The sequence below is a fragment of the Aspergillus viridinutans genome (genome assembly GCF_018404265.1).
Source record: "Aspergillus viridinutans IFM 47045 DNA, scaffold_5, whole genome shotgun sequence".
Classification (NCBI taxonomy): domain Eukaryota; kingdom Fungi; phylum Ascomycota; class Eurotiomycetes; order Eurotiales; family Aspergillaceae; genus Aspergillus; species Aspergillus viridinutans.
Window position 1 is genome coordinate 1529818 of NW_025091221.1, and position 23180 is coordinate 1552997.

Consider the following 23180-nt stretch of genomic DNA (forward strand, 5'->3'; position numbering starts at 1 on the left):
CGGGTCAAACTAAGACCAACAGCGCACGGAGCGTAGCGACCAACGTCCCAAGGGCATGGTAGCAGCGGTGATTGGATGTGCCAGTCGCAGCTGCTCTGGGTTGAGGCTGACGGCGCGAAGAGAAGATGGCGGTCAAACAGACGCGTTGCAATGCGGGAGATGCCTGAGTCAGGGTCTGTATGCCCAACAGGCTACATACAATCTCAATGGCGAGTCGAGGATCCTTTGACGCCCGCTACACTTAGATCGGATCCCCATGCCTGTCCTTGAGGTCGGTCGCAGCAATCAGGTTGGTAGCAAGACGCTCACTCTCCCCTTGGTGTACAGCATAGCAGCCCAAGGGATCAGTGCGGTCGACTAGTTGCGCCTGCTTGGTGTTGGAAGCGAAAAAGAGTTGCGATCAACCAGGTGGGCCGCTGGGCGTCGTTGCTGTTGACGTTGGAAATACAGTATGAATTGAGATGCTGTATTACCATACCGTTACAGACTTGATACATCAATTACCTATTTCATACGACACCCCAGTCGATCACATTGATTGACCTCGCGCCCCTTTTCATTTCAATAGTTGACGCTTGGAAACTAGACTAGTAGATGGTTTCATCCAGAGTGTCTTCTACGATCCTTGTCCGGGCCCGCAAGTAAGGATTAGTGCGCGTTTCGTTGTGGTGTGGTTTGTCTGGCAATATCACAACATCAAGCAGACTGTGACCACACCGACAATAAGCTATTGGCTCTCATTGGAAGACAAGACGCGCTGGAAGTTTCAACTCATAGTGACGAATGCAGGCTTGCCGTCTGGACATGCCAATTGAATCTGATCGTTGCCCCTCAGTCCATCTACACTGAGATGTCTTGACTTTGTAAGATAGTAGATGTGACAGTCCCGCAGGTTTGGTAAAGCCACCACACTAATCAGAAACCGAATAGGCCCGTATTTCTTAATACACAAACCCACCAACAAGTTCTACATCCATATTCCATACTCCAGTACAGTTTGAGTTTCGTAGCACACTTTCTCTGTCTCTTGCCTCATGCCCCTCATTCGACCTCCCATACCAGCTACTCCCATCTCTAATTCTTCCCTGTAACCCACCATGTTTTACATCACCAGATGTTTTATCACCCTGCATCAGTGGTAGCGACGAGCCAATCAGCGACCCGAGCGGTATTGTTCCAAAGCACTGGGGCATCGTGGCAGATGCAATTAAGCGCCGGCGCTATCCCCAGCTGGGTTGTAGTGGATCCTTTCGGTGGCTCCCCGCTGGATGTTTGGGGACTGCACTTTGACTTGATTGGCTCAATCCTTAGCGATACACCATCTGTGTGGGGAACCGGGATGACGTGCGGGTCTGGTGGTACTGACTTTGGGCGCTCCATCGTTCCTTGCGGTATTCCATAGGGAAGGCCAGGTAAGCGCCAGGAATGCTATTCTTGGATACAGCTATATCTACTCCGTACCGGGACTTTCCTGCTTGCAAGTCTTCTTCTATCGAGGTTTGTGTGCTGGTGATTGTTGCCTGAGTCTCGAGTCTCGAGTCTCGACTGCAGCAGATCATGCAGAAGACAATCCATACTCGACCGAGAACTTAGCAGAATCAGACTCCAAAAATGGTGGAAAAGTATATGCACTATGCAGGATATCACACAATGCGGCGGTTTTGGCGCCGTGATCTGACGGATTCGAAACGAATCATCTGCCCGGATCAGGATCATGAGCGTCAACAACCCCCTCAGCTAACCGCTCTGTCAGCGACTATCGAATGACAAGAAAAGGAAATACGCTCAGCTGTATTACTACTGCCTGAGCTTGAGTTTGTGACGAATTTTGACCGGGGTAGAGGTCTGATTGCATCTGTTGGTCGAGGGATGTGTCTGTTCATTTGGTTGGCGCCTTGGTTTTGACTGCAGGAATCCATCCCTACATCAGGTAGGTGGGTGTGTATGATGGAGAGGGAGGGGTCGGTAGTCGATCCTGTCTGCTGACTGTACGTACTGCGTCCTATTCTCGGGCCAGGTGATTGTTACTATTCTGGTACACTACGTGCAGAAGCTAGGCAGTCTTAGTTACAGGGTGTGATATTTTTAGCGAGATCAATGTCGGCTTCAATGGCATGGGTTAGTATATATCTACTTGAAGATATGCTTAAATACTCATGCCGAAAGATATTCTCTCTTCATGCACTCAATCTCAGACCTCTGCTGTCACTTATTACAATTAGCTTGTCTCAGAGAATGTTCATGTCGAGGCAGGAGACATCGTTAACGATAAACCCTCGATACGCCCCGAGCAGCTCACCTGGAGTTCTTTACTTCTAGATCTTGATCTATTGGATCAAGCAGGAGGCATCTCCTGCCCATCACAAACAAAGAAATTGTCTGGTCTTCTTGGATTTTCTGGTCTTCCTGGTATCTCAAGGCTTGGGTTCTGTATCTGCTCTCCCAATGGTCAGAGTGTAGCGCTGATTCTATTAATAGACGACCTTTGAGATCTTTCATTTGATCTATATGCATACTGGTCACGTCAAGAGTTCCTGCTTTCCTCTGGACAGTCGACATCAATTGTTTAAAGCGGTTATCTCATGACGCCATTCATGATGCTGATGCACACCTTCAGCTAGCACATTGCAGACAACAGTCTCCTGCTTCCTCTGGCTCTGAGGTAAACGAGCTGCCTCTCAGTTAATGTCTTAGATCTCCACAACAGCTGCACCCAGGTTTGAACTTTCCCTTACTTAATGGAGAGGGTTGTTATTCATGATAGGTCAAGCACTTTCTCCTACATGATGATTTCTTCACCATCATCCATCTGCAACAGCCAGTTATTCAAGTTATTGTCTCCTGGAAGGGAGGACCGTCTCGTCACTTCTATAGATGATCATTCTCCTGCATCCTCCGCTTGATTCGTCTTTCTAACGGTCCTATAGGATCCTTCGTATGGTACTGTACCGTACAAGACGCTGGTTCAACTTGACGAAATTGAGTATGGCCGATTCAGGCCATTCAATTATGCTTATTATGCTCCCCGGACGTGGAATGCACGAATCTGACAGGTACGAGACTGTTTCTGCATCTCTTGTTTGCCCTTGCGTGCGTTGACCTCGAGCTCGCTGATAGTGATCTGCGGCTCGGACTATGTATACATTCCTGGTCTTGGGATGGAAGAACTATTTGCGGACAAATTCATCACTGCTACTCAGGTAAGTGAGCTGCACAGATACACTACTGCATACCCACCAAAAGACCGGATCAGGTCAAACCAGCCGTAAAGAGTAGCACGAGGGGCAATGTGTGCCGTAGTCCGACATCATCAGGCGCCAAGCCGTCGTTGTAGCCTTGCAGGGCATAATTCTATATTTAGAAGTGCGGCCAAGAAGACCCCTCAAAAGATATGCAGACTTTCGCGTTCGGACGACTACTATCTACGTCGTAGTACGAACACATCTGGGCCATTTGACATTGGCCGTCGGATCGTATCAAGGCTTTCAACTGGGCAATACGAACGGATAAAGAAGCATGGCCATCAACTAGGCTGGGATTCGCAGCCCCTCCGCCATCCCGTGATCGACCACTTTCTCTCTCTGTCGGTCTGCTCTGTTGTCCTTCGCACTCTCTCACTTTACTTCCTGCCCTTTGGACGTACCTTTCAGCTTCTCAGCCTGACTGTCCATCGGTCTCTGTGTCATCTCTTTCTACGCGCTGGCCATCCACCCTCTGAAGGACAGGGGGAAGGAAAAATAAGCAAACACGATCTTCCTTTTCCAGCACTCCTGCACCCCCCTTTGCTTAGCGCCCTGCTATCTTCTTCCCACAAAAGTATAGTCCAGCCATGTCTCGCGCCCTCTCCCCTCCCTTCACTCCGGACAGTGAGTTTGCCGGACTAGACACCCCCCGCGTGCCATCTCAGAGCTTGAGCATCACGGCGCTGGCCCGCTTCGAGTTCGAGGCTGGGAAAGGAAATGATGGCACTAAGATTCTCATGATCGAATGGGATGACGACGACCTCGGCCGCTCCTCGGATTTTCCTGGAGGCTCCTGGCATGTTTCATGGGAAGGCAAGACGACGGTCCTCCCTGCCGATGAACGAACAAGCGAAAACACTCGCCGCTTCTACTTCCTTCTACCGCCTCATGCCACCATTCCTCCCGTGGTGACTCTCTCCTACGAGCCTCCCGCTACATCTTCGGCCGCGTCGACGCCGACTCAGAAGACCAATTCGCTTCAACTCAATCCGCTACCTGCTATCTTTCCTCCGGAGTTAGGTGCCACTGGTCGTTCGGCCGGGAAAAAGGGTGTCTTGCATACGATCTGGGCAAAGAAGCGGCTGCAGGTCCTGGACAAGGAGATTCGGGAGGAATGTATGAACAATGCGGAAGGGGTCGCGCTGCACATGGCGCTGCAGGAGAAGGAATGGATTGAGAGCAATTTCGGAGTAGGATCCAAGTCGGAAGCCCAGACACAGGCCATTCAAGATTCGCAATATCCAATGGGTCCCGCCACGCCGGTGTCTCCCACCAGCGGAGGTAAACTGGGCGAGAAGCTCAAGGGACTTAAGTTGCAGACCGGTCAGCGAGAATTGTCCCCAATGACGGATGGTATGGGCTCGTCGCGTTCCTCAAGTTCGACGCCAACTAATGGGGTAGTAGCATCCTCGGACGCGCGCCATCTCCTTTCTCCCCAATCGCCCGACGTTGCCGTCTCTTCGTTCAACTCCTTCCATACAATGCAACCCATGTCCAACGCCGCTTTGCATCCCTCCCCCGCGCCAGATACCAGTCTTAGGACTGTGGCGCACTATCCGCCGGAAGCCATCCAAGCACAACAAAGCAGCAGTGATCACAACAGTGGGTTTGCATCCATGACTACAATTACGCGCACGTCAAGCGCCGACTCTGGCGAGGACCTATTCGCCAAAGCGCTGAGCCCCAGGTCGCCCGATTTGCCGCGGAGTCCGTTCTCGTTTGCTCCCGAGACAGTGATGTGACTTGATCACGTCCACTCTTTTGTCATGATGCCCACGTTCGTTCTGCAAGCCCAAGCGTTATCGAGGTTTACTGAGTGCTTCTCGTATGATTCCCCTTTTGCATTGCCATAATGTTTATATATGATCATCACGGAACATTGTCAAGGCTTTGGTGCTTGATTTTTTTTTTTTTCTTTTATCATGTACATAGAACTAGCCCAAGTAGATATAGCCATGACCTGCATACTTTTGATACCATACCTCATTCCATCACCCGTATCAGCCCCCTCCCGGTAAGCAACCTACTCCACCCATACATAAACATCAAACTGCAATACACCGAGTCATGCCGACTCGACCCGAGAGACAGGAAAGTAAACCTAGTTACTCTTCTTCTTCACACTCCCCTGTCTCCCAGGCTTCGCCGCAGCCGACGCCGACGTCGACGAAGAAGCACCACTTTCCTTATGCCCCTTCTTGTACGACTCATACTCCTGCGCATCCTTGCGCTCCGCATACCACTGCCCCGCCTGCAGCACCAAGACACCCACCAACACCAAGGCAAGGATAGTATTACTGGCCGAGAGCACCTTAAGCGAGTCCTCGCGGTTAAGAATCTGCGCCTTCTCCTCGGGGTCCGCCGCCAGCTCCTCGCCGTACATGCCCGCCGAGGCGAGACGCAGCCCCTTGACGATATTGGCGATGTAGACGGTGATGCCGCACATGTAGAGGACGAGCGAGGCGCCGTCAAAGAGCATGTTGCTCTCCGACGGGCGGTAGAGTTTCGAGACGAGGCCCGCGAGGCCGACGAAGATGACGATGTGGAGGATGCGAGGGATTAGGGGCGGGGAGGCGTGGAGGAAGCGCAGGTGCGCTTCGAGGTAGTCGTAGTGGGCGGGGGGTGTTGGGGCCGTGGACCACAGGATGGGGTAGTCATAGGGGAAGAGGGAGAAGATGATGCCGAGGAAGAAGCTGACCGCTGAAGTTTTGGTTTGTTAGATTTTTGTTCTGTGAGGTCTGTTCTTGGGGAGGGAGCAGGAGGGGGCTTACGACACACGATCAGGAAGGTCGAGAAGGACCCGTTCCTGAAGGCCATGGTTGCTTGCGATGGAGGACGTGCTGGAGAGGATTATTGACGGGGAAGAGGGTGCTGCAGGGAGGATGAGGTAGGAAAAGGGGAGAAGACGAGGGCGAACGGCTGATGAGATGAAGATAGGTGTCGTCGCGTGGCCGCTTAGAGACGGTGCCAAGCCAGCCCGCTTGGACCGCACACCTATTGGAATTGGAAGTAACCTAGGTTAATGTGCCTATCAGCTCGGGAGGAGTCTTTTATTGCGGATAAAAGTCTATTATAAAAGGCTATTTTATACGGCCCGATACGATTATTGCTTCAAATATTATCATATCTGCTAAGTAATATGGCGCTTCAGACAAATAAATCAATTCAATAACGTAGTTGGTATCTCTTTGGACCGAAAATGCAAGATAAGGTATATCCACGCCCATGCTCAAGTGGCAGATGAACACAAATACAAGCTATGAAAATCGTACATCGTCATGAATCGCCTAACAGCGTCACTTCTTATCGCTGGTAACGCGGTAATGACTCGTCCCCATGCGCCGCTCCTCCCACCAGCTGCTCGTCGTGGTCATCATGGAAAACCGGAGCACTGGGTCCATGCACGGTGGAGTGGTCGTTATGGGCATCCATGTCTTCTGGAGCACTTGCTTCCATCATGAGTCGCCGTCGTTCCAATTCCTGCTTGTCCTCGCCGGGAGGTGCTGTGCATCCATTCGGTTCGGTCACACTGCTGCTGGCAACTACAGTCTGCACAGATTCAGCAGACCCCAATGTGCGAGGCAGACCGTTCTCCACCGGTGACGGTAGATGATGATAGCCGTTGATGTGGTCATCTTCAGGAAGCACAGGCGCAGTTGGTATCGCCAAGTGACCGGTCGAAGGTCCTTGTTCGGGGTCATCCGGCGGCCGACTGGGTAAGAGAGTCTGCTCTGCGTGCCGCAGGCGCGCTTTCTCATCCATCGGCTCTTCAGACTGCGGTGTTGCAACCATTCCGCCCAATGACTGGTAGTGTTGAGCGGTTTCGTCCATATACATTGACCACTGCGACTCATCAGGAAAGCCATAGTCGGTCTGAGGCGGATACTCCGAGTCTGCGGTCGGCATCGGGCTATAACCGTTCTGCCAGTGGTCACTTTCCACAGCGGGATGTGCCTGGGGTGGATATATGTCAGACACCGCAGCCACCGAGGGCGTGCGTTCGGTTTTCTCCTTGTGCCGTTGCGAGTCACGGGTCCCGATCACAACCTCAAACGCGACAGCTACAACTCCCTTTTCACGACGCATCTGTGCCGTGTCTAGAATGTTGCCAGCCCAGTTCGCCGTAATCGAGTTGCCGTTGGCGTCACTTGGGTTCAGAACCTGGCCACTCGGCGAGAAATTACTCCCCGACGATACCATGTTGAATCGTGGTAAAAAGCGCTCGGGAGACGTGAGCTTGCCCCGTAGGTCGACAACCACCTCCACATAATATCGAAAATTAATCATACTGCCTGGAGTGCGCGTAATAGTAGGGAAAACATCCTCCGGAATGCGGATTGAAGTCTTCACCACGGCGGTCATGTTCGTGGGGTCGACCACCAGAGGCGCAAACGTCTGAGCCAGGTCTTTCCGGAAGACGCTGCTGGTGCGACTAGTGCCTATCGTAAGGCCTCCCAGTCCTGTCCGTGATCGCGGATAGTAGTCCTCGTAAACGGGCTTTTTGCCATCCGCTGTGGTGCCGATGGGGATGGCAGGATGAAGGTCGATGCGTCCTTGTCGGTATAATGTGACGATAATTCCATGCGCGCTGTGCACTTGTTTACAATGATTGATGGTGATTACGATCGGTAGCGTCTCGCCCGGCAGAACACCAGCCCGTAAAAGTTCCGTTTTCGCCATGATGGTCTTATCCGCGATCGAAGGGGTAATGCTGCCATTGCGTATCCCGGTGCCAGTAGACGAACTAGGATCACTAGCCAGTTGAAAGCTTTGGCTGCTGTTACTGAGCCGACTCGATGAGCTGACATTACTGGGGACCGGACTAAGGGGTGGGCGATTATCTCCGACCCCTCCACCACCATTGAGAGACGGCTCCCGAGACTGGGCATCAGGAGCCGCGTCAGATTCTACTGACTTGGCCTTGCCCTTGGGTTTTGAGCGTTTGGTAACAGGTTCAAGGGTCACGATGCGAGCCTTAGGGGCCGGAAAGGGAGCGATATCGATGTTTTCTAAGAAATTGACGCGTCGTCGGCAGGAAACGGTCGGGTTCATCGTCGTGGGTTTGGTCAGGGTGGATGTAAGCATATACGAGATAGTACCTCGTTCAAACTGAAGCCATCAGAAATAGTCAGCGAAACCTGGACGCTCGGGGATAGGGCAGATCAATTCCAAAATAGGAAGGAAGTCACGCACGCTGATACTACTGGGCAGCGCATAAGGCGGGAAGCACATTTCGAAGCGAAATTTGTAGATGCCCTCCTTCAGACGCCCCTCGCCGCAGAGAACCACCTCGTCCTCAAACAGAGTGGCCAGGCCGTTGCCCAAATACTCTGGTCCTCGACGCCCGCGCCCTGGGCCGAGGAAACCCAGATCGGGATCCGTTTCGCCCGAAGGCACAGTGTTCTTGAACACCTTCACATATCCATGTAGACAGACCACCAAGTGTGTAATCCGCACGGGTCGAACCACGGTCAGGGCCACAGTACCCTTGACCACGTCACCGGGAAAGTACGAGCGCCAGGGATCGTCAGGCTCGATATAATAGTCGGCAATGCTGCGATTTCGGTGACCGAACGGCGCGCGGAACTTGGACAATAGCGAGCTTCGATTCCGACCGAGCGGCGAGGGTGAGGATGGGGAGGTAAAGGACTTGACGGACATGACACACAATCACGCTGTGCTCAAGCCATACAAGAGGGGAAATATGATGTGATATGATGTTGGGAACGATTAGGTAAGAGAAAGACAAAACGAGACGAATTGCTAAACTCAAGACTATCAGAAGCCAGTTCCGATTGTCTCGGGATAGAATAGCCCCAATTCAGGTGACGAAAATAGATGAAGTGCAGTCAGACACTGGCAGAGCAACTCGGTATGACAAGAGACCTGGAAACTCTCCGTGAATCGAATCCACCGATCACACGGTCCAGGCGCCGGGAAGTTCAGGTAAGAAGTGCCACCAACGCCGATGTCACCGTTGGGCGCAAATGCACGACCTTGACACGAGCTAAAGACCCAGGCTTGCTTCTAGTCCGTACACACGGAGAGGGGAAGATCCGCTTCCGAGCGCAACCAGACCGGAGGGACAGAGTGTTCGGGTTGTGAGGGACGTCAGGAGGTGATGATCATGAACGACAGAGAGGGCCGCATCGTCATTTCTCGCGTATCGACCAGGAACAACAGGACAAGGGTCCAGACGATGCCCTTTGGAGGTATGCTCGAGTAAGCACAACACAGCAATGATCAAAAATGGCAGAGGTGAGACAACCGTGTGATGCGTGGGTGTTCCCCCACGGTCGGCAAGGGATAGATGGGTAGAGGATGCGAGTCTGTCGAGGCCAAAGGAAGAGGGAGAACCGTCGGTCGGAGGATGCGGACTCGGATGGAGTTGATTGCGAGACGCAGATTGGCCAGGAGGAGGTTATGGGGGACCGGAGGCAGCGGGTGGGGATACTTGTGACTGTAAGGTAAACGTGTAAGTGGTAGATAGATACAAAATTAATATAATAGGAAGAGGTTGAACAAAGGACTGCAGGTAGTAGATGACAGCAGGATTGAGAAGGGGGGGAGGGACAAAGTCAACTTCGCGATAAGCAACGAGCCCGACCAGGCGGAGAATGGAAAAGACCAACGGGTTTGCGCAGGCCGACAGTCAAGCTTCTCTTGGGGGCTGGACTATTTACGGTATTTGGCCTTAGTTCTGAGACTGCTCTCCTGTCACATTTGTACATGCATCTGCTAGTAGTGATACCTCACATCCGTCGGTTTTTGTCTCCGGTTACGGTCCATCTCAGGGACTATCGTCTAGTCTAGATACGAAACACTTTTCTCCTTGTCAAGTATGAATTCATGAAATCTTGTGTGCCTAAATAATCAGCTCTCTCAAGCCCTCACCCTCCACATACTCATCCCCATAGCATTCTCTCTGCACCGCCGCAATAACTTCCCGGTCCCCTCCTGCCAGCTTACTCAAGTACCCCTCCAGCACGTAGACATTATCCGTCCACATAAGCGCTTGTTTCTGGAACTCTTCAATCTCCTCTCTCATTTGCTGCACTCCTTTTCCTTCTTCCGTCGTAGTAGCTGCTATCCACTGGGCTTGCAACCGGTTCCTTTCCTTTTCTAGCTCGCCCTTTCGACGCGTCAACTCCTCCCTCTCTGCCAGGTTTGATTCCTCATTCTCTCCCTCTTCTTCCCATTTGTCCCTTTTGGCCGCCAGACTAGCCTCTGCTTCGTCATAGCTCGCCTGCAGAGCCTTCACCTCTTTCTCCAGCTGGTTCAATCGGCTTTCCTTCTCTCTTTTCTCATCCCCGCCAAAACACCAATACCAGTTCCCGCTTCCGATCTTCTCCACCCGGATCTTTCCCTCGTCCGTCAGGTTCTGGATATATTCCTTGACCTGCATGCCATTGATCGAGGCAACCGAGGGGAGCATCTTCTCGAGGTCTTTGAGCGTGTGGCACGTGCGTGTGGACCGGAGATGCGCGACTATCAAGTCTTCCTTGGCACTTTTAGAGAGTTTTGGTGGCTGAAACACAATCGTTAGCATCAAGTAACTGTAGATACGTAGTTTGTTTTCTTATTGCGTATGCATCACGTTTGGACAATCAGGGAAAGTGAAAGTCGGGGAGCAAACCATGCTGGATGGCGGATGTTGACGTTCGTCAAGCGATGCTATGTGTAGTTATTGAGCTGGTCTAAGGGCCTAGTAAGGCGTTCGATAAAGGCATAGAGGAAGACTGATGTCTTTCGGAGATGGATCAGATGGAGGAATGATGAACTGGTCTGAGTGGTGATGGGTTTGAAAACTCGTTGTCAATGGCACAAGAGAGGACTGGAGTACCGCGATGCCTGATCGAGTCACATACAACATGTTGTTCTTCGGTTCACATGTCTACAGTGCAGATTTCTATGCAATTGATGTAAGGATTCAAATTGCTACTACAGATATTGAACCTTAACTCAGTCCTCCGATGCTTGAAAATCTTCAGAAACTTGCTGAAACAGTAAGATCGAAGCTTCACCCGCGACATTCATTGTATTTGCGAGCTCTTTAATATGCTCAGTTGTTTCCCTAACACAGTCAAATGATACCTTCAATACCTTTGCTCCTGTGCATTGATCACCAGACTAGGTTTCTCTGCCTCTCAGCTGTCTTTGAATATAGTGTTACCGATGTGCCATAACAGACAGGCTTAACCATGAAGTGGAATCGCGCCTCCATAAAGCGTCGACGAGGTGCCCCTCGCAAGAATTGAGTCCAAGTTCACAACCTCTCATCTGCTTCTGTATCAAAATCGGTAGTCGACGCCCTCCGGGTCAACTTGCGCTTCTTCGACCGTCGCTTTCTAACAACGCTATCCAGATCATCGCCAGAGCTTGCCAAAATCATACTCTGGCCGGTATTGGCCCGTTTCCTGCCTACGCGACGACTTCCGAGTCTCGACGATAGGTGATCGTCATCCGTCGAGAGTTCCTCCCCTTCGACCAGAACCAAGTCTCCGGTTTCACCCAGAGCCTCTCGGGCCATTTCCTCCATCAGTATTCCCATTGCCATCAGAGCTGTCTCGTCCATGCTTTGGTAGTCGTCTTGACCACGATCGATCGTTGCATGATCGTAGAAATCGGCCGTGTAGGCGTGAATGGCTTCTAGCAGCTCAGAGCTCGGAAGCGGGCGGTCAGCAGGGAGGGACTCGTTTGCGAAGTAAAAGTCATTTTCTTCGTATCGTATTGGCGCATTCTGGCGACGGAAGAGTACCTCCTCGGGACGAACGGGACGAGCGCTGGAGGATGCTGTGTCGCGGTGTTTGGAGGCATATGAGACCGATGGAAGAAACCCATGTGCATTCACACGACCTGTACATGTCAGTAGCTTTCGAGAAGGCGGAACAGCCCTACCAACCAGCTACAGCATCGTAGACAGTTGCTTGACGTTTTTGTCGCCTGAGCAAAGGCTCGTCTTGAATGTGGCGCGCGCCATCGTCCCGGTCCGGAGGCTGGACGAAGGAATTCTGGCTCAGCGCAAGGGATTTGCCGTAGGACATAGTCCTGTCGTGTTGAGTGTCACCCGTGGGAGAGCATCGGGGGAAACCTGCAGTCACCTCCAACCTAGTGAGTCAAATAGACTGATACGAGCAGTGTGTGCGGATTACTTTTTACATCGGCTTCTTGCGACGATCCCGAAATTACAAGCTCCGGTGCAACCTTTCTCCGCCCCGCGTTGCAATAAGACGCGATCTGGATTCTGGAAGTCTGGAAGAGGATTGAAGGTAGATATCATGAACATCGCATTGACGTATCGAAGGGTTTTATATTGCTCAATGCCTGATGAATGAATTCGTATCTCCTAAACAGGGCCCTCGGGTCTATCTCTCCGCACTCCTTTCATGTGGCACAAACTACCCGGCTAGTTCACCACCTTGAGCCAGCTCCTTGCATTCGATTCTCAAGCCTGAGGAACATATCTGGAGGCCAATCCGAACGTGATTCTGCGTTGTTTGATACAAACCCGGGATTTGAAAGCGATGCAGTTGCTCATAGGGCTGGCGTGAATGTACTCGCCATTGATCAAAATGATTCACGATTGTATGTCCTCTTCCTCCGTCAGCTACGACTTGATGCTAATGATTGAACAGCATGGTTTCCGGTGGCGCGGACCCATCGATTCATTTCTGGGATCTGGAAACCAGAGGCGCCGAGTTGGATCATATCCACCGGCCTATTGCCTCTGTCCACAAGGGATCCCACGAAGACGCCCATACGCATGCGATCACGTCGGTTTCAATATACCCATTTGATCCGACTCCATCTACAATCTTGACTACTGCGCATGATGGAAGCCTCAAGCTCTCTGCCTTGGCGCCTGGCGCCATCACGCCGATGCATACATTCAGGCTTGACTGCACGCCTTACTCTCATTCCATGTCGTCGCATCCCGGTTCCACGCTTCTTATTGCAGTAGGTACGTCAGAGAGAGCAGTCCGCTTGCTCGACCTGCGGTCCGGTCTATCCACACACGGACTTCCGGGCCATAGCTCTGCGGTCCTCTCAGTTGCATGGGCGCCTCACCGGCCGCATATCCTCGCCTCAGCATCAGCAGACAACCGCGTGATTCTGTTTGACGTTCGAAGGGGCGGTCACAATTCCGCCATCGCGACCCTTGATATGGATGATGCGGTCGGCCTAGTTCATCCGCAGTGCGCCCCGGCATCCTACCAAAGCCGCACGCCGTTCTCACCGCACGCCCGTGCACACAATGGTGCTGTGACCGGTGTCCGTTGGACATCCACCGGCACGCACCTCGTTACAGCCGGTCAAGATGCCCGAATCCGAGTCTGGGACGCCTCCACAGGCGCCAATACCCTCGTCCACTTTGGACCCAGGGTCCGGAACGGCGTGTCCTCTCATCTTGCGGAGCGGGCTCCGCTGATTGTGCCCCGTGGACTAACGTCTCCAGGGCAAGAGACACTCCTGTGGGCCAATTTCAACGAACACGACGACCGCGGAGAGATTTTCATGTTCGAACTTCGAGAGGGGACGTTCATCAAACGTCTCAAGGTCCCCGGTCTAATGGCTGGTCGGCAGCAAACCCGCGGGCGGTCCAATGCCCTCAGCGCTGCCCGGATTAATTCCCTAGTATGGCGCGGGAATGGCGGCTCCGGCGAAGGACTGGAGATGTACTCCGCGCACGGAGACGGGACCGTCCGCGCCTGGGTCTCACGGGAGCCCGAGGGCGAGCCCGACGAGGCCGAAGAGGCCGAGCAAGCCGACCGGAAACGGAAACGAGACGTCCTCGACGAAATCTACCGGGGCTTCATCGCACCTACGCCAGCATAAACAAGCCAAAACAGAAATAGATTTCTCAATCATTTCCCGCAAGTATATCAATACATCATAACGACACAGAACCCAACCATGCGAATCACTCCATCCGATTGCGGAACTCATGCTCCCCAATGAACTCATGCGCATTCCCATCCTCCCTCGCCGACCGATCAAACTTACTCCGGTTCAGGTTCGCATGCTTGATCGTCCGCGCATTTCCGCGCGCACCGGGGTCCATCGCGCCAGGGTTAATCCTCTTCGACTCCCCCGAGACAGGGAACGCGTCGCCAGTTCCCGTGACGACCTCCCCACTTGCGCCCATCTCCTTGGTGCTCCGGGGCAGATCGGTGGCGTTATCGGCGGCAAAAGCCAGCGAGGGCTCCGCGAGGCCGTAGTTATCAAACTGGCCGCTTTCGCTGAGCTGGTCGGGGCGCGGCACGGAGGGGAGGGTGTTTTGGATGCCTGCGTCGTTGGGGATGGATGTGCCGTGTTCGGCCATCTCGGTCAGGGCGCCTCCTCTGTGAGCGTCGTCGGAAGACATGGTTGTATGCGTATGTTTGTTTCAGGAAAACGTCTCAGTTATTGATATCCTCAAAACTCTGAATTGTTCTGGTCAGAAACAATGAAGAGCAAGGTGAAGGAAGCTCTTATAAACTCACTTCTGCTCCACAGTCGAGATGAGGAAGACGGCAATTGATGTCACCATTGATCCTCGATTCGGGAATGATGGGACTATGATATCAGAAGCATGAGGTCAACCCAGTAAGATCGCTTAGTCATAGCTGTATGATAATAATGTCTAACATCTTATGGATATCAGACTATAACTAAAGATTCGTAAAGTCAGCATACTGGAGAGACTATTCGGCCACAGTGACATACAGCAAGTACACAACTGCAGGACGTAAAGTAATATTCTTGAAACTAAGCTCGAGCAACCAGTATTTACTCTGCTTTTCACTGGATTTCAGGAAGACTCTTAGTTTCGTGAGACGCTGACATCACAACGTGGACTGTTGCGAAGGCGATGGCCTCAACTGGCCGCAAGGTCCCCAAAGGGCTTGATCAAGAATCAATGACGCTGAGCAGATTACCCGCTCAGGCCGGGAGATGACAGCAGTTACAAGATCGAAGCTACACTACAGAAGAGAGGAGGATTCTGAAAGTCACCACACCTAGCATTTGCTTGGAGATTATCCTAATACAGACAGAGCGATTGTAACAGCACGTGAATAATATAAAAGACATAAGATGAAATACTCAAAGAACGAGCGAATGAGAAATTCAACATGGCAACACATAGATGTCGTAACCCATCAACGGCTCGATTACAGCTTACAGCACGAAGGCAAGAACAGCCATGAGACCACACACAGCGGACACGACGCCGGCGGCGGGTGCGATCCGGCCCGCGGCGCCGGTGAACATCACGCTCTGGCTAGGCTCTGAGGACGCAGCCGCGTGGTGCGAGGGCTTGGCGGCCTGGCTAGTTGACGAGGAAGGCCCGTGAGCCTGCGGGTCCACGTCACTGGGACGCTGGTGGTTTGCGGATGTGCAGGAGGCCTTGTGGCTGCCGTCCATGTAGACGGGGACCACCGCGAAGGTGGAGGTGTGGCTGACGGTGATGGTGGACGTGATGGCGGTCAGGGGCTCTGCCGAGGTGGGCGCGTGCTTGGGAGGAGCTTCCTTGGCGTCAACGTGCTCGGGTTGATGCGGTTGGGAAGGAGCGGTAGGCTCAGGTTGATGACCTCCAGGCCCGCCCGTGGGGCAAGGAGTCGAGGCGACTTGAGGCTGCCCGTGACCGGGATCAGCAGGGGCGCTGGCCTGAGGGTGTGCATGAGGGTCTCCCTGCGGAGGGTACGAAGGAGCAGTCGGCTGGGGATGAGCTTCCCCCTTCGACGAGGTGCAAGGCTCTGGCTTCTCGAAGCCAGGGTTGTGTTGGCCCTTGGGAGCCTCCGCCTCGTGGGTGGGAGAGACACCAGTTGGCACAGCCTCGGCGGGATGAGTGGGCTCGACGGCATGGGCGGGATCGGATGGAGTATTTGGCTGAGGCACATGGGCCTGAGGATTCTCAGGCGGCCGGTACGGGGCAGCGGGCTTAGTAGCCACCGGCTCGTCTGCAAGGGTCTTGATAATGGTCTCAAGGAAGGTGGATGTGCTGCATGGCTCGCTTGTTGTTGGGGCCACTGGGTGAGGTGGCTCTAGTGGCTCTGGGCTGCCAGCGAAAGGAGCTGGAGGTGCCTGAGGATTCTCAGGCGGCCGGTATGGGGCAGCGGGCTTAGTAGCCACCGGCTCGTCTGCAAGGGTCTTGATGATGGTCTCAAGGAAGGTGGATGTGCTGCATGGCTCGCTTGTTGCTGCGGCCACTGGGTGAGGTGGCTCTAGTGGCTCTAGGCTGCCAGCGAAAGGAGCTGGAGGTGCCTGAGGACGAGGTGCCTGAGGACCAGGTGCCAGAGGACCAGGTGCCTGAGGACCAGGTGCCAGAGGACCAGGTGCCAGAGGACCAGGTGCCTGAAGACCAGGTGCCTGAGGACGAGGGGGCTGAGGACGAGGGGGAGGGGGTGGGGGCGGAGCTTGCACGATCCAGTTCTCCAACTTCACAGAATGGTCATCAGCATCGTGCTCGTTGACCTTCGTGAAGACTTCGTCATCAAAGTCAAAGCCGGCACTGTTCCCTTCATCATCGCCGCTGGGACCATCGAAAAAGACCGGGTCGCCGCCCTTGCGGAAACCCTTTGGCACGGCTGGCGCAACGACGTGGTTCTTGATATCCACAGAATGGTCGTCCTTGTAATGATCTTCGACCTCAGATGAATACTTGTTGTCAAAATCGGTATCGGCACTGTTGCCACCATCGTTACCAGAGGGACCTCCAATGAATGTAATTCCGCCGTCCTTGGTAGGTTTTCCAAAATCTTCGACCACAGCCGGGTTAGCATGCTCATGATAGTCAGGAGTGCTAATGTGAGAGCCTCCATCATCGCGCTTCCGGAAGCCTGGCACCGGGGGAGGGTGGAAGACAGGGGGAGGATGGATGATAGTGTTCTTGACGTCCACTGAATGGTCATCCTTGTAGTAGTCTTTGACACTTGAGGCATATGAGCTATCAAATTCAAATCCAGCACTGTTGCCGCCATCATCGCCGGATGGACCACCAAAGAAGGTGGTATCACCCCCATCTCTCCTGTCGATACCCGGCGCTGGGGGAGGGTGGGAGACATGGGGAGCGTGGAAGACAGGCGGAGGGTGTATGATAGTGTTCTTGACATCAACAGAGTGGTCATCCTTGTAGGCGTCCTTGACACTTGAGGCGTATGAGCTATCAAATTTGAACCCAGCACTGTCGCCGCCATCATTGCCGGATGGACCACCAAAGAACGTGGTGTCACCACCACCTCTCTTGCGGAAACCTGGAACCGGCGGAGGCTGGACGATATGGTTCTTGATGTCGACGGAGTGATCATCCTTGTACCAATCCTCAACGGCGGAGGCGTACGAGCTATCGAATTCAACATCAACACTGTTGCCGCCATCATCTCCTGAAGGGCCCCGGAAGAATGTGGTGTCCCCGTCCTGTCTCTTGCGGAACCCATGGAAAGGAGGAGGAGGAGGCGGCGGTGGAGTCACCACAGTGTTCTTGATGTCTACCGAGTGATCATCCTTGATCCAATCCTCCACGACAGAAGAATACGCACTGTCGAACTCGAATCCCGCGCTGTTGCCCTCGTCATCGCCAGATGGACCTTTGATGAAGGTTACTGCGGGATCACCTCGCCTGCGGAAACCAGGCATAGGAGGACGACGATGAGGTGGAGGAGGAGGGGGAGCGATCACAGTGTTCTTGATGTCTGTCGAGTGATCGTCCTTGTACCAGTCCTCCACGACTGAAGCATACGCACTGTCGAATTCGATTTCCGCGCTGTTACCACCATCATTCCCTGAAGGGCCGCGAAAGAAAGTGGTCTCCCCGTCATCTCTCTTGCGGAAACCAGACACCGGAGGTTGAGGGGGAGCGGGGACGACCACAGTGTTCTTCAGATCAACGGAGTGGTCGTCCTTGTAGGTGTCCTTCACACTGGAACTGTAGCTGCTGTCGAACGCGATAGCAGCACTATTCCCACCGTCGTCACCACTGGGGCCACCGATCAAAGTGACCGGGCCCTCCTCCTGTCCTGCCTCGCCATGGCCGTTGGCGACGGCGGCGACGAGGAGGGCAAGAGGGATTCCTCCGACCAATCCCTTCATGATATCTCCTTATGGAGAATTAAACAGATTAACGAGTGAATCTGGACTACAAGCCCAACGGAAGGGTACAAAGACAAATGAAGAAGTAAAATGAAAAGGAACGAATTGCCGGTACCTGTGTCAGTCGTTGGAAGTTTGATATTAAGCACTTACTTCCATCGGCAAGGTTCATGCCTTTTATGACTCTCTTTCCTACCTCTTTCGACTCGAGGCATGTAGATCATCCCCTGGTGAGCTAAACAAACAACACGGACCTGACCTTGTTTAGGCGTCAGGAGAATGTCGCCAGGAATGAACCACACGGTCCATCAGGTGGTGGTGGCCGTGGGCACTGTGGCTTCGTTCATCGACCGGAACGCTCCGAAACGCAGTTCTGGCATTCCTGAGAGCAACATCAACACGAGAAGGTCCGGGATCTGTATGAGTACTGGGTACTCACTGGGCTCAGGATCACATCCCCAGGGCAGCTTGGTAACCCCTTGCAGGGCATACCGGAAGTTATCCCTGGGTAATTTAACACGATCCCACAGACGTTTGTCTTGCAAGAGGAGCCACTGATCGAATGATAGTCGCAAAAAATCTCCGGCTCAGCACAATAACAACGACCGTTGGCGTTGCACATGTCTTTCAACTAGAGACAAAAGACATCAGAGCATCGATCGCCGACTGCAGCCCGGCTTGAAACATGCAAGTCGAGCAACACGCAAGATCGTCCGCCAGGATTACGAGCATATACAAGGCAAGGGGAAAAAAAAAGATTCAGATATTCCAAAACCAATTTATATTCATTCTATATCGGTAAGATCTGTCAAGTAAGAAAAAGAGATGTATCCCGTCATCGACATTCACCCTCCATCGCCCTCACTTAAGAGGACCCAACGGAAGGCAAACTTCCTATCAAGGAAAGCATTTGTTCTCCAGAACCGAACGATCGAAAGATCGAAGGCAACACACCGCCGTGGGATAGAAAAACTGGACGATGGTCGTGGCAGGTTCTGTTAAAGCTTTTCGATGTGAGGAAAAAAAGGAAAAGAAAGGGAGCAAAGAGATCGACGCGGAATGGGCGATTTTGTAGTTGGTTGTGGGTCACGTGTCAGGGGCCGACCGTTCTTCCGCCGCCAGGCAACAAGGCTGCCAGGCACATCCCGGGTGGATAATCAGTAGTAGTGAAAACTTCAATCCAGCTTCTGGAAGATTGCGTAGAGATCCTATCATCGATTCTTGTCATACTTTGTTCCAAATTAATGTACACAGCTTGTATCCCAGAATAGAAACACCCAAGAAAAAAGAAATGGATCCTTCTGTACGATCGATCCTCTGCGCGGGAGGGTGGCCGGTCTAACGCCCCTATGCTGGACATCGGCACTCCCTTTGGCGTTCCCTGGACAGCCTGCTGCAGCTTCCGACCGGGTGTTTCCTGGAGATGATAAAGGGTTCCGCCATGGTCAACCCGATGTGACTTTGTGAAATAGTGGACTCGAGCAGATGCGCGCTTGACATCCAGGGTAGTCGGCATCGGACAACGGAGCTCGAGTCCGTACAAGTAGACGACTAGCACGGTGTACGATTCTAATGCTTCACCTGTCAAAACTCATGAGTCAGTGGCCCGGATACAAGAGCAATTATCCATGGCATACTATAAATGCACTTACTGTTTTACAACGATGGCCCCTTGTTGGTGATCGGATTTCCACACTCCGCCGCCCACAGCGACGGTGATTCCCAAGGCAATAGCCACCATGCTCCCCAGCGTGACAACGGCGATGACGACCTTGACTGCCATCCTCTGCTTCTTCGTCAAGGACTGCATGCAACCGCAACGTTTCCGCTTCTTCGTCCACAGCTTCGAGGTGCGGCAGCCCGGTACGTCCATTGATTGCTTGTACGGTGTTTGCGATGGTGCACTTTCCAAGTCATGCATTCCATCCACACTGCAGTTCGGTTTCTTCGTTTGAGATCTTGACTGTTCCAAGGCGAACGAGGTTGTGGCATGTCGATAAAAGGGGGAGTATGGCTTTGCATTGACACAAGGGTCATAGTCTTCCGGAGACTTGGGGGATTCCACGGGCGGAGGAGCGACTAGAGTCTTGGAGGAGCAGGAGGGAAGTTTCTCATCCTTCTGAGAGTGAGTGTGCAATTGCAACGAGGGACTCATGGCGAAGAATATGTGTTGCGAAAAAAAATATACAAGGTAAAAGCTGCGAGTGAAGGGGCGACGCGGACAGGGCGGTAATGTAATGACTTCGAAACCTCCTTCGACAGCGATGCGCCAGAGCGTAGATCAATGCTGCCAGGAAATAGAGACAATCTCAATTGACAACGCACAGAAATAAGGATGCCACGTCTGATCGGGGAGGCAAAATAATAATATAAAGTTCGTTTGTACCCCTCTTTCCAAATCCTCCAAGAGTGCAAGACAAATGTCTCGGGGCAGGGAAGGGGGTCATGCGATGCGGCTTCCCCCATGTGTGCAGCCCCCAGGCCGCTTCTCAACCGGCCGAGCCAATATGACCTATCAGGAACGGAACTAAAAGGCTTGGGGAACGTGCAGAAGGCAAAGTTGTGTTCAGTCGCTTCAGCTACGAACAAGTTCTGTGTTTCTGATACTAGGTTCTGGGATTGTGGAGGCATTCCTTCCGTTCCCCTGGACTACATCTCTGGCCAACGTCTCCAGTTGATTGCCCTGGTGATATGGGAAGGGGAAGCATGCGACAGATGCAATAGAAAAGGGTGTCGCCATGTTGCCAAGACGGTGCTAAAGTTTAGTAGTGTCACTCTTCAGGACTAGCTTTGATTGAACTACATGTTAGAATAGCCTAAGAAAAGGAGACAGAGAGCGAGTCTGGACTGCAAACTGGACTAGGGCGTTGTTTAGAGTTAAGTGTTGACGCCTCCAGAGTACGTCTCCCTGGTCAACTAGTGATGGTGCCCCCTAAACTATTACACTTTCAGGTCCCCCGCAAGTCTTCCATAATTTCAGTTGTTCGGTTCAAACCTTTTTCTACAAAATACTAGACTACTTGATTGAGAGATTGTCTTGAAGTTTTCATACAGTTTGTTATTGACATTGCTGCTGGAATGGTCAATGGTGAAAAGCATTGGTTTTACAGACAGATTCTTCTGTACTATCAAACTATGAGTATCACAAAACTAAATGCACTATTAGGATTGCTCTGCAGATCTCCTGAATATCATGCACTAACATTGTAGCCTAGATAGGGGGTATTTGCCACTTCTTTATCTATATGTTGAGGCTAAGGTACTCCCAACAATCGCTGTGTATATATATATATCCCACATGTGTCGAGATTTAGAGAAACCCTACTAAGAGGTACAAGATACTGATATCCACGTATAATCGACTCATAATGTGATGATTCTAGTTACTAGAATCTGCAAATCTCTTCAAACTGCGAGAAGTAGTTTTCATCTTTATAACAGTTCATCGTCCTATATGTTTCTACTCAAGAATAGGGATCTAGATATGGAGTACAACTATCCTAGACGTTACGGCAGATACCAACAGCATACTCGCCTGCATGAGTAACGGCTTGAGTAACAAGTATTAAGCGGATATACTGATCTATCTACTACCTATCTACAGACTGTGTGGACGTTGAGTCACAAGCGTGTACAAGTCCTATGCTCCAGTTTCTAGCTATATTCTTTGTTTGACTTACCGCCACTCTCCACCCTCCTATCATCTAACATTTTATCATACATAGTCATGCTCAGAATCCTTTAATCCTACAGATGAAGTAGTAGCATCATCAACTCAACAAGTACTCTCAAGACCATGTCCTCAGTCAATCTGTCCACAGATGAGAACCAACGCTTGCATCACCTCACCTGTTGAATCAAGGGGTATCCAGGTACGACTTTCCCACCAATTATTAATTATCCTGTCCGACGCTGGAAGGGAACACTGTCCTCAGCCAAGACCCCTTGATACTACCCAGCACGTAGCGGTACCTGCAATCACCCATTCCACAAGACATTCCAACGCCGTTGTCCTACTCCTCGCTGCGCAAGCAGGGCATCCTCAATTGTCGCGTTCTTTGGCTGCATTGTTTGCCTAAAATACTCTCGCAATGTGTGTTTCTAGGGAAACATGTAACATCCTCATTTCCTGCGTGTTAAGAGAGCTGTTGACGTCGACCGGACGACATTGAGAATGGACGGTACCTGGCAGTGAGATGTCCTGGCTAGAAGGCTAGTCTGAGGTTTCCCTATTGTTGGACTTGTTCTGGGATATGTCAGTTCAATTAGAGAGGTTCAATTGTTTACACTGATGTACGGGGGCTACGCAGTGCATTACACGGAGTGTAGCAGTAGTGTGTTGTTAGCAGTATATCATTATGCGACATGTATGTACATACCTTGGCTGTGTGCTCAATATAGCTTCTACTGGTCATTACAGCCATCAGCATCAGTTTACAACCATATGGCCACCAGATATATATGTAGAGAAGATGATCTTTACAGAAGGTGATAGTCAAGTCCATTGCAAATGGACTTGGTGTTTCTCGGAATATATTTCCGTTTAATAATGGATGCATTGTTGGCACACTGTAGAGTTGACCATCCAGAAATATATAAATGCATCCACTCTGTAAATCTATATACAAACCAGCTGTATGGGACGACTACATACAATCCTCCTCATCTTCATCCTCGCACCCCAAACGCCCTAAGATCCTCATCTCTCACTCGATCCGATTTACCGTCTCAACTATAGCCGAATGCGCAGAATAATGCGACAGACCTTCCAGCAAGCCAAAACGGGTGCAGGGCATTCGTCCAGTAACCACTATCCACATACCATTTCCACTTCTCCAAAGAAAGGATGACGGACTGGTCGATATTCGT

The 23180-nt window shown here is 52.0% G+C and overlaps 9 protein-coding genes across 9 annotated transcripts; 2 read left to right on the top strand and 7 right to left on the bottom strand.

Moving 5' to 3' along the window:
- Nucleotides 1-3829: 3829 nt before the first annotated feature.
- Aspvir_007448 (uncharacterized protein) lies at nt 3830-4984 on the top strand (the record flags this gene model as incomplete). The annotated part of the gene is made up of 1 exon (XM_043270630.1): nt 3830-4984. One exon carries the CDS (start codon nt 3830-3832, stop codon nt 4982-4984), a length of 1155 nt encoding a protein of 384 aa, XP_043126565.1.
- Nucleotides 4985-5343: 359 nt separating this feature from the next.
- Nucleotides 5344-6059, bottom strand: Aspvir_007449 (putative secretory component protein shr3; the record flags this gene model as incomplete). Its single annotated transcript, XM_043270631.1, has 2 exons — nt 5344-5942; nt 6014-6059. 2 exons carry the CDS (start codon nt 6057-6059, stop codon nt 5344-5346), a joined length of 645 nt encoding a protein of 214 aa, XP_043126566.1.
- A 486-nt stretch (nt 6060-6545) lies between these two features.
- rim8 (pH response protein PalF) lies at nt 6546-8903 on the bottom strand (the record flags this gene model as incomplete). Its single annotated transcript, XM_043270632.1, has 2 exons — nt 6546-8351; nt 8436-8903. 2 exons carry the CDS (start codon nt 8901-8903, stop codon nt 6546-6548), a joined length of 2274 nt encoding a protein of 757 aa, XP_043126567.1.
- A 1204-nt stretch (nt 8904-10107) lies between these two features.
- Nucleotides 10108-10791, bottom strand: Aspvir_007451 (putative GAJ protein; the record flags this gene model as incomplete). Its single annotated transcript, XM_043270633.1, has 1 exon — nt 10108-10791. One exon carries the CDS (start codon nt 10789-10791, stop codon nt 10108-10110), a length of 684 nt encoding a protein of 227 aa, XP_043126568.1.
- Nucleotides 10792-11508: 717 nt separating this feature from the next.
- Nucleotides 11509-12286, bottom strand: Aspvir_007452 (uncharacterized protein; the record flags this gene model as incomplete). The annotated part of the gene is made up of 2 exons (XM_043270634.1): nt 11509-12098; nt 12145-12286. 2 exons carry the CDS (start codon nt 12284-12286, stop codon nt 11509-11511), a joined length of 732 nt encoding a protein of 243 aa, XP_043126569.1.
- A 592-nt stretch (nt 12287-12878) lies between these two features.
- On the top strand, nt 12879-14078 carry Aspvir_007453 (WD repeat protein; the record flags this gene model as incomplete). The annotated part of the gene is made up of 1 exon (XM_043270635.1): nt 12879-14078. The coding sequence occupies one exon, from the start codon at nt 12879-12881 to the stop codon at nt 14076-14078; it is 1200 nt and encodes a 399-aa protein (XP_043126570.1).
- An 85-nt stretch (nt 14079-14163) lies between these two features.
- Nucleotides 14164-14607, bottom strand: Aspvir_007454 (uncharacterized protein; the record flags this gene model as incomplete). Its single annotated transcript, XM_043270636.1, has 1 exon — nt 14164-14607. One exon carries the CDS (start codon nt 14605-14607, stop codon nt 14164-14166), a length of 444 nt encoding a protein of 147 aa, XP_043126571.1.
- Nucleotides 14608-15401: 794 nt separating this feature from the next.
- On the bottom strand, nt 15402-18311 carry CweA (putative GPI anchored protein; the record flags this gene model as incomplete). The annotated part of the gene is made up of 1 exon (XM_043270637.1): nt 15402-18311. The coding sequence occupies one exon, from the start codon at nt 18309-18311 to the stop codon at nt 15402-15404; it is 2910 nt and encodes a 969-aa protein (XP_043126572.1).
- Nucleotides 18312-19959: 1648 nt separating this feature from the next.
- Nucleotides 19960-20466, bottom strand: Aspvir_007456 (uncharacterized protein; the record flags this gene model as incomplete). Its single annotated transcript, XM_043270638.1, has 1 exon — nt 19960-20466. One exon carries the CDS (start codon nt 20464-20466, stop codon nt 19960-19962), a length of 507 nt encoding a protein of 168 aa, XP_043126573.1.
- Nucleotides 20467-23180: the final 2714 nt, after the last annotated feature.